The sequence below is a fragment of the Zalophus californianus genome, chromosome 4 (genome assembly GCF_009762305.2).
Source record: "Zalophus californianus isolate mZalCal1 chromosome 4, mZalCal1.pri.v2, whole genome shotgun sequence".
NCBI classification, from domain to species: domain Eukaryota; kingdom Metazoa; phylum Chordata; class Mammalia; order Carnivora; family Otariidae; genus Zalophus; species Zalophus californianus.
In genome coordinates this window covers 109231573-109246196 of record NC_045598.1, presented here as the reverse complement: position 1 = coordinate 109246196, position 14624 = coordinate 109231573, and the positions used below count along the sequence as shown (strand labels likewise).

General features: G+C 39.5%; 1 protein-coding gene across 4 annotated transcripts in view; it reads left to right on the top strand.

The window, feature by feature from the left end:
• PRKDC (protein kinase, DNA-activated, catalytic subunit) overlaps positions 1-14624 on the top strand; it is a 240692-nt gene that overhangs the window by 143062 nt on the left and 83006 nt on the right. For all 4 annotated transcript variants that reach the window (XM_027608954.2, XM_027608960.2, XM_027608975.2 and 1 more), the window contains 9 exons: positions 3003-3154; positions 3767-3898; positions 5089-5200; positions 7670-7794; positions 7879-8028; positions 9337-9510; positions 10332-10430; positions 12227-12434; positions 14112-14301. In XM_027608954.2, coding sequence (XP_027464755.2) covers positions 3003-3154; positions 3767-3898; positions 5089-5200; positions 7670-7794; positions 7879-8028; positions 9337-9510; positions 10332-10430; positions 12227-12434; positions 14112-14301 — 1342 coding nt within the window. The remainder of the gene's footprint in view (positions 1-3002; positions 3155-3766; positions 3899-5088; positions 5201-7669; positions 7795-7878; positions 8029-9336; positions 9511-10331; positions 10431-12226; positions 12435-14111; positions 14302-14624) is intronic.

The window sequence follows — 14624 nt, the reverse complement described above, 5'->3', positions numbered from 1 at the left end:
AGTATCCTAGAAACATTCCTTAATAAACATAATATAGAGTCATAGAGTTTTTACATGTGTCTATATCTGGATGTGTCTGTCTTATTTCACAGTAAACCGAATTTAGATTTCTTAGCTTTAATGTGATAAAATACTTTGTATTCTGCTAATAACATGAAAAAATTGTGAGTGTGTAGTTTAACTTAGGAACCATTGGGAAAGATTGAGTTCAATGTCAGGTGCTTGGCTGAGCTTGAGAGACTGAACTGCTAGGTGTCAGAATAGCTGCATAAAGCAACAGTGAGTCAAAGTGAGAATCAAGTGAAGCCTTTAATCATTTATTGTGGTAGTACAAGCAAGAGGCTAAAGCCAGAGGAAGCGTTGACTCCCCTTGTCTGTTTCCCCCATGGAACATTACAACATGGTCTGGTCTGATCGAGGTTCAGGTGGATTAGCACAGATCTGGGTGTCATCTTACTGTTGAGGGAGCCCTGAATTAAAGGCTCAGCAGTTTTATGGGACCCTGGAGTTGAGAGGAGGGTGAGGGGGAAGGGACGGGAATGGAAAAGCCCTGGGGACTGAATCAGCAAAGGGAAAAGTGTTTTCAGAGTTGCCCTTCCTCCCTGTAAGGAGGTCTCAGCAGAGACCCCTAAAGAAGATAAAGAGACCAAGGAATGAAGGTGCCTGGGCTAGGAATGCAAACATGTGACACAGCATGACCATTCTGGGGGGTACAGGTCATGGATGTCTAGGGGTCTAACTGCAGCTACCCTTGGAGACTGCAGAGCACTGGCTGTGTTCCAGCCTGGTGCATGAGGGCATCTTGCCCATGAGGCCTGCCAAGTAAAGCCTTTTTCACTGCCTGTGGTTGGAACTGAAAAATCACCCATAAGCTTTTCATCAGAATCCGGAAGCCTCAGTAGACTGGCGGATTTCTTTTATAAATGGACTTTTGGATTAAAAAAATGCTTTTCTAAGCATTCCATGCTCATGGATTGGAAGAACAAATAATGTTAGAATGTCTATACTACCCAAAGCAGTCTCCACATTTAATGCAATCGCTACTGCATTAAACAATGCCAACAATCCTAAAATTCGTATGGAACCACAAAAGACCCCAAATAGCCAAAGCACTTCTGAAAAAGAAAAACAAAACTGGAGGCATCACAATCCTGGACTTTAAGCTCTTTTACAAAGCTGTAATCATCAAGACAGTATGGTATTAGCACAAAAACAGACACATAGATCAATGGAATAGAATAAAGAACCCAAAAATGGACCTTCAAATCTATGGTCAACCAATCTTCGACAAGGCAGGAAAGAATATCCATGGAGAAAAGTCTCTTCAGCAAATGGTTTTGGGAAAATTGGACAGCCACATGCAGAAGAATGAAACTGGACCACTTTCTTACACTATACACAGAAATAAATACACTTCCATCAAAATGGATGGAAGACCTTAATGTGAGACCAGAAACCATCAAAATCCTAGAGGAGAACACAGGCAGGAACCTCTTTGACCTCCGCTGTAGCAGCCTCTTACTAGATACATCACCACAGGCAAGGGTGGGACCTCATCAAGATAAAAAGCTCTGCACAGTGAAGGAAACAATCAACAAAACTAAAAGGCAGCCTGTGGAATGGGAGAAGATATTTGCAAACAACGTATCTGATAAAGGACTAATATCCAAAATCTACAAAGAACTTATAAAACTCAACACCCAAAAAACAAATAATCCAGTCAAGAAATGGGCAGAAGACATGAGTAGACACTTTTCCAAAGAAGACATGCAGATGGCCAACAGACACATGAAAAGATGCTCAACATCACTCATCATTAGGGATATACAAATCAAAACCACAACGAGATAGCACCTCACACCAGTCAGAAGGGCTAAAATTAACAACTCAGGAAACAGATGTTGGCAAGGATGCAGAGAAAGAAGAACTTCTTAGTGTTGGTGGGAATGCAAACTAGTGCAGCCACTCTGGAGAACAATATGAAGGTTCCTCAAAGAGCTGAAAATAGAACTACCCTACAATCCAGCAGTTGCACTACTAGGTATTTACCCAAAGGATATAAAAATACAGATTTGAAGGGATACGTGCACTCCAGTGTTTATAGCAGCATTATCAATAGTAGCCAAACTATGGAGAGAGCCCAAATGTCCATCGGCTGATGAATGGAGATACATATATACAATGGAATATTACTCAGCCATCAAAAAGAATGAAAACTTGCCATTTGCAACAGCATGGATGGAGCTAGAGTGTATTATGCTAAATGAAATAAGTCAGTCAGAGATAGACAAATACCATGTAACTCATATGTGAAGTTTAAGAAACCAAAAACAGATAAACATATGCAAAGGGGGGAAAGAAAAAAGGAGAGAGAGAAACAAGCCATAAGAGACTTTAACTATAGAGAAGAAACTGAAGGTTGATGGAGAGAGGTGGGTGGGGGATGGGCTACATGGGTGATGAGTATTAAGGAGGGCACTTTTATGATGTTATTTGTAAGTGATTGATTAATCACTGAATTCTACTCCAGAAACCAATATTGCACTGTATGTTCACTACCTAAAATTTAAATTTAAAAAAATGCTTTTGCTAAGTGAAATAAGTCAATCAAAGAAAGTCAGTTATCATATGGTTTCACTTATATGTGGAACATAAGGTATAGTGCGGAGGACCACAGGGGAAGGGAGGGAAAACTGAATGGGAAGAAATCAGAGAGGGAGACAAACCATGAAGGACTCTGGGAAACAGACGGAAGGTTATAGAAGGTAGGGGGCTGGAGGGATGGGTAACAGTGACGGGTATTAAGGAGGGCATGTGTGGTGATGAGCACTGGGTGTTATAAGCAACTAACGAATCGTTGAACACTACATCAAAAACCAATGATGTATCATATGTTGGCTAATTTGAACATAATACAAAAATATAACAAAAAATATTTTTTAAAAAGTGCTTTTCCAGAATGGAATACTGCATATTAATATAGAGTTTCTGTACCTTTTTAGGGTGTCCCTAAAGACGAAGTATTGGCAAACCGATTGCTTCATTTCCTAATGGAACATGTTTTTCATCAAAAAAGAGCTGTGTTTAGACATAACCTTGAAATTATAAAAACCCTTGTTGAATGCTGGAAGGATTGTTTATCTATCCCTTACAGGTATAAATTTACTAGATTTTGCAGTATCCTTTATACATTTTTAAAATGTAGCATGTTTAAATGGTGATTACAGTGAAATTTAATTACTTGATAGAAAAAGGAAGATAATTTGAAATCAAATCATTTGTAAGGGTATAATACTGCTACTAGTAAAATTATAACCCACAAAGTTTGATACTAGAAGCAACGGTGGACAGTTTACTGCCTCCAGGTGGCCCCTGCTCCATCTCCCAGCTCACCTCTGGCTTTGCTCACACAATGGGGATGTGGGGTGCCCTCTGCCTTTCACTGTCCCAGCCCAAGGGTAGACTATAAGACTTCTCTTTGATTCCTTTTAGCACAGCCTGAGGCAAGCTAAAACTTGCCTAAGATTTCAGTATCACCTAAGGGAGAATTGGGGCAAAATTAGATGGTAAGAAATATAGACCTGTCTGTGTTGCACAGCTAGAATAACTTGAATGCGTAAAGGAGGGTATTAGCAAGAAGGGCGTTAGACGTAGGGAAAGACAAAGGATTTCTTACCCTGAAAATTAGCCATAGAAAATTTTATATCTTCTTGCTGCTTATTTTACTATATGATAACCTATATTGTTCTTTATGCTTATGTTTCAGGTTAATATTTGAGAAGTTTTCCAGTCAGGATCCTAATTCTAAAGACAATTCAGTAGGAATTCAATTATTAGGCATTGTAATGGCCAATAATTTGCCTCCCTATGACCCAGAATGTGGCATAGAGAGCATAAAGTGAGTATTGAGGAGTTTTGGCTTTGCTTCTTTTTTAGGTTAAAGTATAGATGAATTGGATTGATGGACTGGAGTGTGGTCTAATTTTGATAAATGTAAGGACCTAGACCCATGTTAAAAATATTTCTACCAAAATTAAGTGGTTGGGCTTAGAGGTCATTTGGGAGAAGAAATATGTTAATGGAGTGAATGAGGAAAGTTCAGTTTTTCAAAATTAGTGTAATGTTTTTCTAGTGTGATTTAGCAAATAGGAAGTGTTAGGTATTTCCTAAAGTCATATTTTCAGCATTTGCTCTGAAAGCGACATGAACTCTGTGGACCATTCATGACCGGATCATGACCTGAAATGGATGCCTGGACATTGTGCTGCCTTGTCGCTGTACTTCTACTGTAGCTGCAGCCTCTGCTCCGTCTATCAGGACCCTTTGTGGGTGGGGGTGGATGCCGCCCAATGTCGGGGGCAGGGGGTTGCTAGTAAGATAATCCTGTACCATCATGGAATGGAACTTCATTGCCCTACTATTTCAGGATTTTTGAAAAGTCGGCATTCACGTCATGGTTACTGGAGATTTCAGCATGTCCCTTCTGAGCTTTTCCCATTACTTTGGAAGTGTCCCACTCTGGTTGGTCCTCCTGTGTTAGCCTCCTGGCACCAGTTGCACCAATCACCTGGTATCATAGACAGACATGTGGCTCCACACAGAGTTAGTGGGAAATAGTTTACTTTTAGACAAATTACCGTTTTTGAGCTTTGATTCCCCCAATGACAGCCAAACTGGAGGCTAACGTGATGTGGCCTCGAGTCTGGGGGCACTGCACTGGTGCTCACTCTCCTCATTTTATTGTCCTCCTCTTGTCATAGCAGATGGCTTTCAAGGGTTGTCAGTAAATCATGATATTGGATAGTAGCTTTCTTTTTACTACAGTTTTTATAGCATCCAGCATTGTGTTTTGCTTTGACTACAGCAGGTCCTCTGTGATTGAACTGTGGACTTTAATGTGCCTTCCAGGTCATGATGTCAGAGCCTTAAGTACATCTTCATATATGTTTTCACACAAATAATTTCAATCATGTTTTATGTTTCATATTTTCTCAATTTGTGCTATTTATGTACGAGGAGCAAAGTTGTTATATTTTTATGTCAACAGAATGTAGTATTGTGCATGTTTATTTTCTGTATTTGTTACAGATACTTTCAAGCTTTGGTCAGTAATATGTCCTTTGTAAAATATAAAGAGGTATATGCAGCAGCAGCAGAAGTTCTAGGACTTACTCTTCGATATATTACCAAGAAAGAAAATGTGAGTGTATTATACAATTTTAAATAAATACTTCTTTTTCAGTTTTGATTTATCATAACCCTTGTTATTTATATCCTCAATAAGATAATAAACGAAAGTGGGCATTCTGCATTTATTAATACTCCACTCTTCCCTACTGTATACAGTGCTCAGGGGTTTTTTTAGATTTTATTATTTGTCAGAGATCGAGAGAGCACACACAATCAAGGGGAACGGCAGGCAGAGGGAGAAGCAGGCTCCCCACTGAGCAAGGAGCCTGATGTGTGGGACTCGATCCCAGGACCCTGGAATCATGATGTGGGTCAAAGGCAGACACTTAACCGACTGAGCCAGCCAGGCATCCTCAGTGCTCAGTATTTTTTAAAGAGGACATAGGATTTTTTTAAACACTTGGAAACTTGGTAAACATTTAAAGATTGGTAACTTTTTATTGTGAAAGTCAGGATATGAGTACTTAACCCGCTTTCATTCCTCTGAAGGTAGTGTCAGTATTTCCTTTTGGAGAAAATTATTCTGTTAGATAATTGCTGTGGTTAGTTAGGGCTAAGTTAACTAGTAAAATCCCCCACTTCCATTTTGGGATATAATATAGCTGTCAGACAGGACAGGGCACCTCAGGGAGCTTTCTCAGTGTGTGTGCCCTGCCCACTTTACAAGATTGTGAGAATAACCTAATTGAATCTTTTAGTGCAATATACATTCAGAGTACTGCAGTTCTCAATAGAATGTAATTATTACAAATGTATGTAAATTTCATGGGCCATTGTATGGTAATTACATGTTCTAACTTACTTGAGAAAAGCATAATGGAATGATGCTTACTGCTACATCCCATGATGCTTACTGTCCTCCCCTGGTTAGTAAGTGAGGTGCTGCATGTTTTGGAGCCTCCAAAACTACTGTCACTCATTGTGATAAGCCACTCTTGCCAGGTCTCACTGCAGTCTGTCCAGGATGACACAGTTGATCATTCCTCCTGATTACCTTTGTCACTGCTTCTAGGACACTCTCTCGGCTCCCTTTCTACTTCCCTGGCAGTTTCCTCTCCCTTCCTTAGCGCCGTGTTTCCTGGCCACCTCCCTAGCTCTGATTTTGGTCCTCTTCTCCTTCCCTGCTCCCCTGTCAACCATCCAGCCTGTGTTTTTGAAAACTGCCTATATGTTCATGATTCTCAACTTCATACCTCCAGTCCCCATCCTCTCCTGAAGGAAAAGATGGAGAGTGGAGAGTGAGCTACTTTCACTCTCTGCCTGGATGAGGAGAGGTTTAGGGAAGTCGGGAGGTCCTGAGGGCAACCAGAGTATCCCAACACAGTGAATTGGACCCCTGCCCATTTTGCTAGTCAGGCATTTATTTGTGCTTAAAAGAAAATTAAGGGAAATAGACCCATGTAGGGAGATCAGTCTTCACTTATAATTTATTTTAGGGATTACCAGCTATTTCTGTAAAATAAAATTTATAAATTCAGAATAACCTTGTTATTATTACATGATTCTAATGCCCCTAGATGTTGGGTTTCAGTTTATATAATACGCTAAGTTTTCAGTACAGATGGAGCAAATTATAGCAGATCCCAGGTTTAATCTCTCTTCACTTAAATTTCAAGTAGGTAAGAATGATAAACACTTTTGTTTTACATAGTCTTTTCTGAATATAAAATGGTATTGATTTAGTATAGAAATTAGAAAAACAGAGTGAAATATAATGAAGTCAGTGAGAGTCACTCATATTCTAACCACTGAATTGCTTTTGGCCCCTGAGATGTAGTCTTCAGTCATCAGTACGTATGTGCATGCTCTTGTCTTCTGTTGTTCACCCATATTGTATTCTTTTATAATTTCGGTTATGTATGTTGGGTACTTACTGGCTGGCTCTGGGGGTGCAGCCAGGAACAGGGCAGGCCAAGCCCCTCCCTGCCTCAGGAAGCTAGCATTTGGTGAGGGGAGATAGACAATACACAAACGAATCTATCATGGTAGATAGTAGTATGTGATGAAGAAAAAACAGGATATAGGGAGATAGACAGTGAGGGGTTGGTTTTTTAGATAAAGTTGCATGAACATTCTGGTTTATGTGAATATATGACCAGAGATGTGAACACTGGTGTCATAAAATGTGTTTACACAGCATCTAGTCGCTGATTTTAGTTCAGCTTCTCAAATACTCGTTAGCAGTAATCTTTATCAACCTGCCATCTGACAGGCGCTAGACGCCACCAGTGGTAGAAGCACAAAGCAGTCATGGCCGTGGCCTGGCTCACCCAAACGCACAGCCCCAGGGCCTCTTGTGCCCAGTGTTTATGCCAACCTGTGCATGCTCCTGGCACTATACCCTGTGAACACCTTTACCTTGTAGGTGATAGTATTCAACACCTTCCTTGGGTTCACTTAACTATTCAAGACAAACCTATTTTCAGTAACCAACATAAGTTTCCACCTTTGTGAATTTGAAAAAAACTTAATTTTTCAGGTATTGGAGGAGTTGGTGTATGAACTGATCATAAAGCAGTTGAAGCAACATCAGAATACGAGGGAGGACAAATTTATTGTGTGCTTGAACAAAGCCGTGAAGAACTTTCCTCCTCTTGCTGATAGGTAAGATGTCAGTTGTGGCGGATATCCTGTTGCGGGAGAGGGTCTGAGCTGCCCTCTCACTCATTGGCCGTGTCCACTGTTTAGGTTTATGAACACCGTGTTCTTCCTGCTGCCAAAATTTCATGGCGTGATGAAGACCCTCTGTCTGGAGGTGGTGCTCTGTCGTGCAGAGGAAATAACAGATCTCTACTTACAGTTAAAGAGCAAGGATTTCATTCAAGTCATGAGACACAGGTAAGTGTGAAGCTAGCCCCATATTCTCAGAGGCAGCTGGCTCATAAAATTTTGATTTGTTCAGCGGTCTCCTTCAACTCAGAAAGAACTCGTAGGTTTTCATAAAATATGTATTTGTTAAATTTTAATCAGAATTAAAGGTGGTGGGGCCTGACCCTCCTGCCTCTGCTAACCTGGCACTTTGGGGAAGCCATATCTCAAGCATTGTCTAAGGCTCTTCTCAGATTTAAAATACATGGTTTTGAGTTCTGTACCCATTTTGCCAATTAGGAGGCTTCCATTATTAAAATTGTTCATTTATTTTCACATTATACTATCAAAAGAAATATTAAAAGATGCTTTGATCACTTACAGTATTTTTATTTCTCTGTATTTATTTATTTCTCTGTTCTTTTCCAGTCTTGTCTGTACACATATATTTTTTTAAAGATTTTATTTATTTATTTGACAGAGACACCGCGAGAGAAGGAACACAAGCAGGGGGAGTGAGAGAGGGAGGAGCAGGCTTCCCACTGAGCAGGGAGGGTCATGACCCGAGCGAAAGGCAGATGCTTAACAACTGAGCCACCCAGGCGCCCCAGTGTATACGTGTTTTTTACATAGGGACAAATTATTGATAAATGCCAATAACAAAGAATCTATGTTGTTATGTTGTAATATCCTTCATTAGAAATTTACTCAGTATCTACTGTGTGTAAAGCATTAAGTTGGGTGCTTCAAGGAAAAAAAGATAACATAAAACAGATGTACACCTTATTTGGGGCCCAGACTACCCTAACTTGCTTCTGACCTGCCAGGTGGCCTGACTAGCACTTGAAATCGTTTTTTCAAAATGTGAAATCCTTTATATTTAGTTTATTTTGTTTGACATTTCAGGTTTTTTAAAATATGAACTTTTATTTTAGAATAACTATATTTATAGAAAATTTGAAAGATAATACACAAAGTTCCCACATACCCTTCATCCAGTTTTTCCATGTCACATAATCGTGGTACATTTGTCAAAACTAAGAAATTAACATCAGTAAATTAATGTTAACTAAACTAGATTTTATTTGGCTTTTACCAGTTTTCCCACTAATGTTCCTTTTTCTATTCCAGGATCCAATCCAGGATATCACAATGAATTAATTTAGTCATTTTTAATATTCTAGCTCATGATAATTTTTTAAGATGTAAGTTTTATGTTTCTGTTGTAACAAATTTTGAAATACAGAACAGCACAAAGAAGAAAATGTTACCTGTCATATCTGAAAGTATAATAAAAGTTGTTAAATTTGTGTGTTTTAAAAAAATCTCTCGTTACAGAGATGATGAAAGACAGAAAGTGTGTTTGGACATAATTTATATGATGATGGCAAAATTGAAACCAACAGAACTCCGAGAACTTCTGAATCCTGTTGTAGAATTCATTTCTCATCCTTCTCCAGTGTGTAGGGAACAAATGTATAATATTCTAATGTGGGTTCATGACAATTACCGGTAAGGTCTACATTAACTTTTTTTTTAAGATGGGGGAGGTGGTAGAGGGGCAGAGGGAGAGGGAGAGTGAGAATCTTGAGCAGACGCCACACCCAGCACAGAGCCCAACATGGGGCTCAGTCTCACGATCCTGAGATCATGACCTGAGCCAAAATCAAGAGTTGGACACTTTACCGACTGAGCTACTTAGGCACCCCACTACATTAACATTTTACATTACTATTTTTAAGGGAGCTTTTGGGTGCTTATAGCAATCTGGAACAGATTATAATAATGAAACATTTTTAAACATATGATTAATAATTAAACAAGTTTATTTTAGTATATTGACATGTATCATTATTTTAACTCCTTTTATGTACCTGTGGGAATTCAGAATGTGCAGTTACTGGTTGAGTTAGTTAATAGTGTAATTTGTTTTTATAGTTATCCCTTTAAAATTTACAAAATTAAGGAAATGAACTCTCTGGGATGTCTTCATCCCAGGACTTCCATCACACCACCTCCCATAGGGTGTGAGCCTGTCCTAGGACCTCTTAGCATTCCCAGGGAGCCGTCTGCGGCCCTCTCCCCATTACCACTGCCCCACGCACCTGAGCCCTATCACATGGCAGGTGGAGCTGTGACAGCACTTGGATAGGCTTGCAGGGGCACCAAAGAAGGGTGTCAGGGTACATACTCATGAGGGTGGGTTCTGCTGTGGTTTGGGAAGTTAAAGTACCACGGGAAAAGATTATTTTTTAATTCTGGATGGTGTTGTTCGGATTGCACAAAAGCGATAAACAATATTAATGTTTTGTCATTTTGTTATTTTTTCTCAGAGATCCAGAAAGTCAAGCAGATGATGAGTCTCGGGAAATATTTAAGTTGGCAAAAGATGTGTTGATTCAAGGGTTGATCGATGAGAACACTGGGCTTCAGTATGTGCTTCTCCTGGAACAATTGGGCCAGGACAAATAAAATTAGGGATATTTCTTCCTAGATTTGCACTGGGTATTTTTCAGCAGTTTTAGAATTATATTTATAGTATTAGCATTTTCTTTGCTTTCTGTATTCATAGTGTTTAATAAAAAGGTATTTTAAACCACATTAAGACTTAAAAATCCTGACAAGTTATTTTAATATAAAAGTCTTACAAAAGTGGTATGAATAAAGCTTTCTCTGCTCATGCAGTGAATCAGTGTCTCAAAATGAAAAAATCTGTAATGACGATTATTGTTTCTCATTTAACTCAAATAGTTGAGATCACACTATACATATTAATATTGAGTGAAATGTTTGGAACTTTAGAAATAAGAGAAAACTATAATATTGATTATATGGGGAAGTATAAATGATGATTATTTTCTTTAGGGTTTGGCCAGCAAACCTTGAGATGGTGAATGAAAGGATTTCTCCCAACACCTTAGTAGGAGAAAGGGGAGGCCTGGGGGCCAGACACTCTAGTGGCAAAAGGCCTTGAGCCAAGTTCAGTCTCCGCTTTTATTGTGAGTTTAACTAATACACCATGTGCAAGGCAAGGAGTTCGTGAAGTATGTGACCACTACAGGTGCCTGTATTTTAAACCCATTCCCTGGATGAGACCCTTGAGCTCAGTAAGAATCTGGCTACGTTCAGCCAAGAAACTTCAGAGGAGGCCCAGCGTCCGGGCACTCCTCCTTTGATTTTCAATTAGTCTCATCCAGGGAGGCATATACAAGTCAGGTTTTATCTATCCAGGCACTGTGAATCCTCAGTTTTCCTCTAAAATGCCTACCCTGTTAGTTTTAGGAGTGTTGTATCAAGTACTAATTATATAAGAAGGGGCAAAAACTTTTTGTATGGTTCTATATTTCAATTTTCCATTCTGCCACAATTTTAAACTCATTTTGCTTTTCAGAATTGCATTTGCATTTCATAAACATTCATAAACTGTAAAACCTAACCTGTATTTTTTTAGCAGGGGGAAGGACAGAGGGGGAGAGAGAGAATCACACTGTGTGGAGCCCAATGGGGGCTTTGATCTCACAAGCCTGAGATCATGACCTGAAATCAAGAGTCAGACTCTTCATCACCTGAGCCACCCAGGCGCCCCGAGCCTAGCCTGGTTTTTTTGTTTTTTTGTTTTTTAAGATTTTATTTATTTATTTGACAGAGAGAGACACAGCGAGAGAGGGAACACAAGCAGGGGGAGTTGGGGAGGGAGAAGCAGGCTTTCCGCTGAGCAGAGAGCCCGATGCAGGGCTCGATCCCAGGACCCTGGGGATCATGACCTGAGCCGAAGGCAGACACTTAATGACTGAGCCACCCAGGTGCCCCCTAACCTGGTTTTTAACTAGTTCAAGTTTTGAATATTTTATGGCACTAATTTTTGGAGTGTATTGTTTTAGCAAGGCAGTGAAGGAATACATGTAATTTCTTAAGGTGTTTTCTCGGTTTCCAAATAGTTAATATATACTCCTCATTGAAAACTTCCCAGACAGTAGAGATGAGAATAAAATCATCCAGTTTTTCACCTCTTGTTAAATATGGTAATGTTTTAGAATATTCCCCTCCTTCAGTGCATATTATTGTTCATAACTCAGATTAAACTCTTTATACAATTTTGGGTGTGGTTTTCCTCTGTGTTAAGCTTTATAGAGATGACAAACTGCCTTCTCCACATGTCCGTGTGTAGGACATTCTTTCTTATTTGCCAGTATCTGAGAAATATGCTTCTTTCCTCTCTGCTTTTCAGATTAATTATTCGAAATTTCTGGAGCCATGAGACTAGATTACCTTCCAATATCTTGGACCGATTGTTGGCACTAAATTCCTTATATTCTCCCAAGATAGAAATGCACTTTTTAAGTTTAGCAACAGATTTTCTGCTTGAAATGACCAGCATGAGCCCAGATTATCCAAACCCTGTGTTTGAGCATCCTCTGTCAGAATGTGAATTTCAGGTAAAGTACTTATCTCTGTAATAATAAATTTTATAAGCTTTTCCTGTCTTTTAGTCAATAAACATTTTCTAATAGAGTTAAACTAGCTGTCTTTTACTGAAATATAAATGACGAATGATATACTAGTTTCAGGTGCACAACATGATTTGATATTTGTTTGTATTGTGAGATGATCACCACAGTAATCCTAGTTAACATCCATCACCACATAGTTAAAAATATTTTATCCTTGTGATGAGAACTTTTAACATCCTCTTAGCAACTTTCAAATATATAATACAGTATTATTAACTATAGTCACCGTGCTACACATTCTATCTCCATGACTTACTTATTTTTTAACTGGAAGTTTGTACCTTTTGACCCCCTTCACCCATGTTCCCTTCCCCCATCCCCTGCCTCTGGCAATCACCAGTCTGTTCTCTATATCTATCAGTTCACTTTTTTTTTGTTTTGATGTTGTGTTTAGATTCCACATGTAAGTGAGAGCATGTGGTATTCGCCTTTCTCTGTTTGAAATATTTCACTTAGCATAGTGCCCTCAAGGTCCATCCATGTTGTCACAGATGGCAAATTTCCTTCTTTTTTATGATTCAGTAATAGTTCATTGTATATGTGTGTATATGTGTACACACACACACATCACATCATTTTTATCCATTCATCCATCGATGGACACTAAGGATGCTTCAGTGTCTTGGTTATTATGAATAATGCTGCAGTGAACATGGAGGTACTTATATCTTTTTGAGTTAGTGTTTTGTTTTCTTTGGATAAATACCCAGAAGTAGAATAGCTGGATCATTTCTATTTTTAATTTTTTGAGGACCTCTATACTGTTTTCCTTAGTGTTTGCACCAATTTATATTCCCACCAACAGTGCATAAGGGCTTCTTTCCTCTTCTCCGCATCCTCACCAACACTTGTCATTTCTTGTCTTTTTGATCATAGCCACCTGACAGATGTGAGGTGATGTCCCATTGTGATTTTGTTTTGTGTTTCCCTGATGATTCATGATACTGGGCTTCTTATTTTACTTGGAATACTCAACACATTCCTTTCTGAAACACATTTGCTTCAGCCTCATCTGCTCACACTCTCTTCATATGCTCACACTTGTCCCCCTTTCAGCCTCCACTTAGATTTTCCTTTCTCCATAATGCCATTCTCCTTCCTCATCAGTCCCCCCCATCAATTTGGTAGATACCGAGTTTGCATTTTCTCCTGGCAGCCTTAACAACCTGTGATGATTTACATATACGGACATGCTCACTTCATCTCTGCCAACCTGGGCAGCAGAGCCTGATTGTTTTGCTTGCACTTGTCCTAGTGACTTTCCTAGTGTCGAGCACATGGTAGGACTTTGGAAGGAGTTGAGCCCTTTAGCTTGTTACTATTGTGGTGCCATTATTGAGTGTGGCATTAAGCCATTTAATGCAAAATGTGAAGGAAGAGAAATACGGTTTTTCTCCCCCAGTACTAATCACTATTTCTAGTTGGCAAATAATTATTTAGTTAAAATTTTTAAATTCGGAAAGGTGGTTCTTCAGCTGCTTCCCACAGAGATACATGAAATTATAGTACATATTTGCTGATAGTAGCAATGGATTTTAATAAAAATATTTCAGTGTTGCTAAAGAAGGACCATTATTTCATTTGGAGCTCTCTTACGTGCAGGAATATACCATTGATTCTGACTGGCGTTTCCGAAGTACTGTTCTCACTCCGATGTTTATTGAGACTCAAGCCTCCCAAAGTGCTCTCCAGGCCCGGACCCAGGAGGGATCCCTCCCAGCTCAAGGGGTGATGGCTAAGCAGATACGGGCCACCCAACAGCAGTATGACTTCACACCTACACAGACTGCAGGTAACTGTCCACCTGAACACCTGCCTGCTCTGCACCAGGCAATATGATCTGTGGAAGTGGCCTCTACTGCAAGAACACTGTAAGAGAAGTGAAACAATAATAGAAAAAAGTGGTAAGAACCACAGAAAAGATACATCAGTCAAAGGAGAAAAGCACTGGGGTTCCAAGAGTCATCAAATTCTTAAGAGTTGGAAGGGGGAGGACTGAGGAGGGGTGATAGGAGCTGGTGTTTAAAGGATATGGAGTTTCTGTTTAAGAAGATGGGAGGTGCTCTGGAGATGAATTGTGGCGATGGTTGCCCAACTGTGTGACACCATAGTACT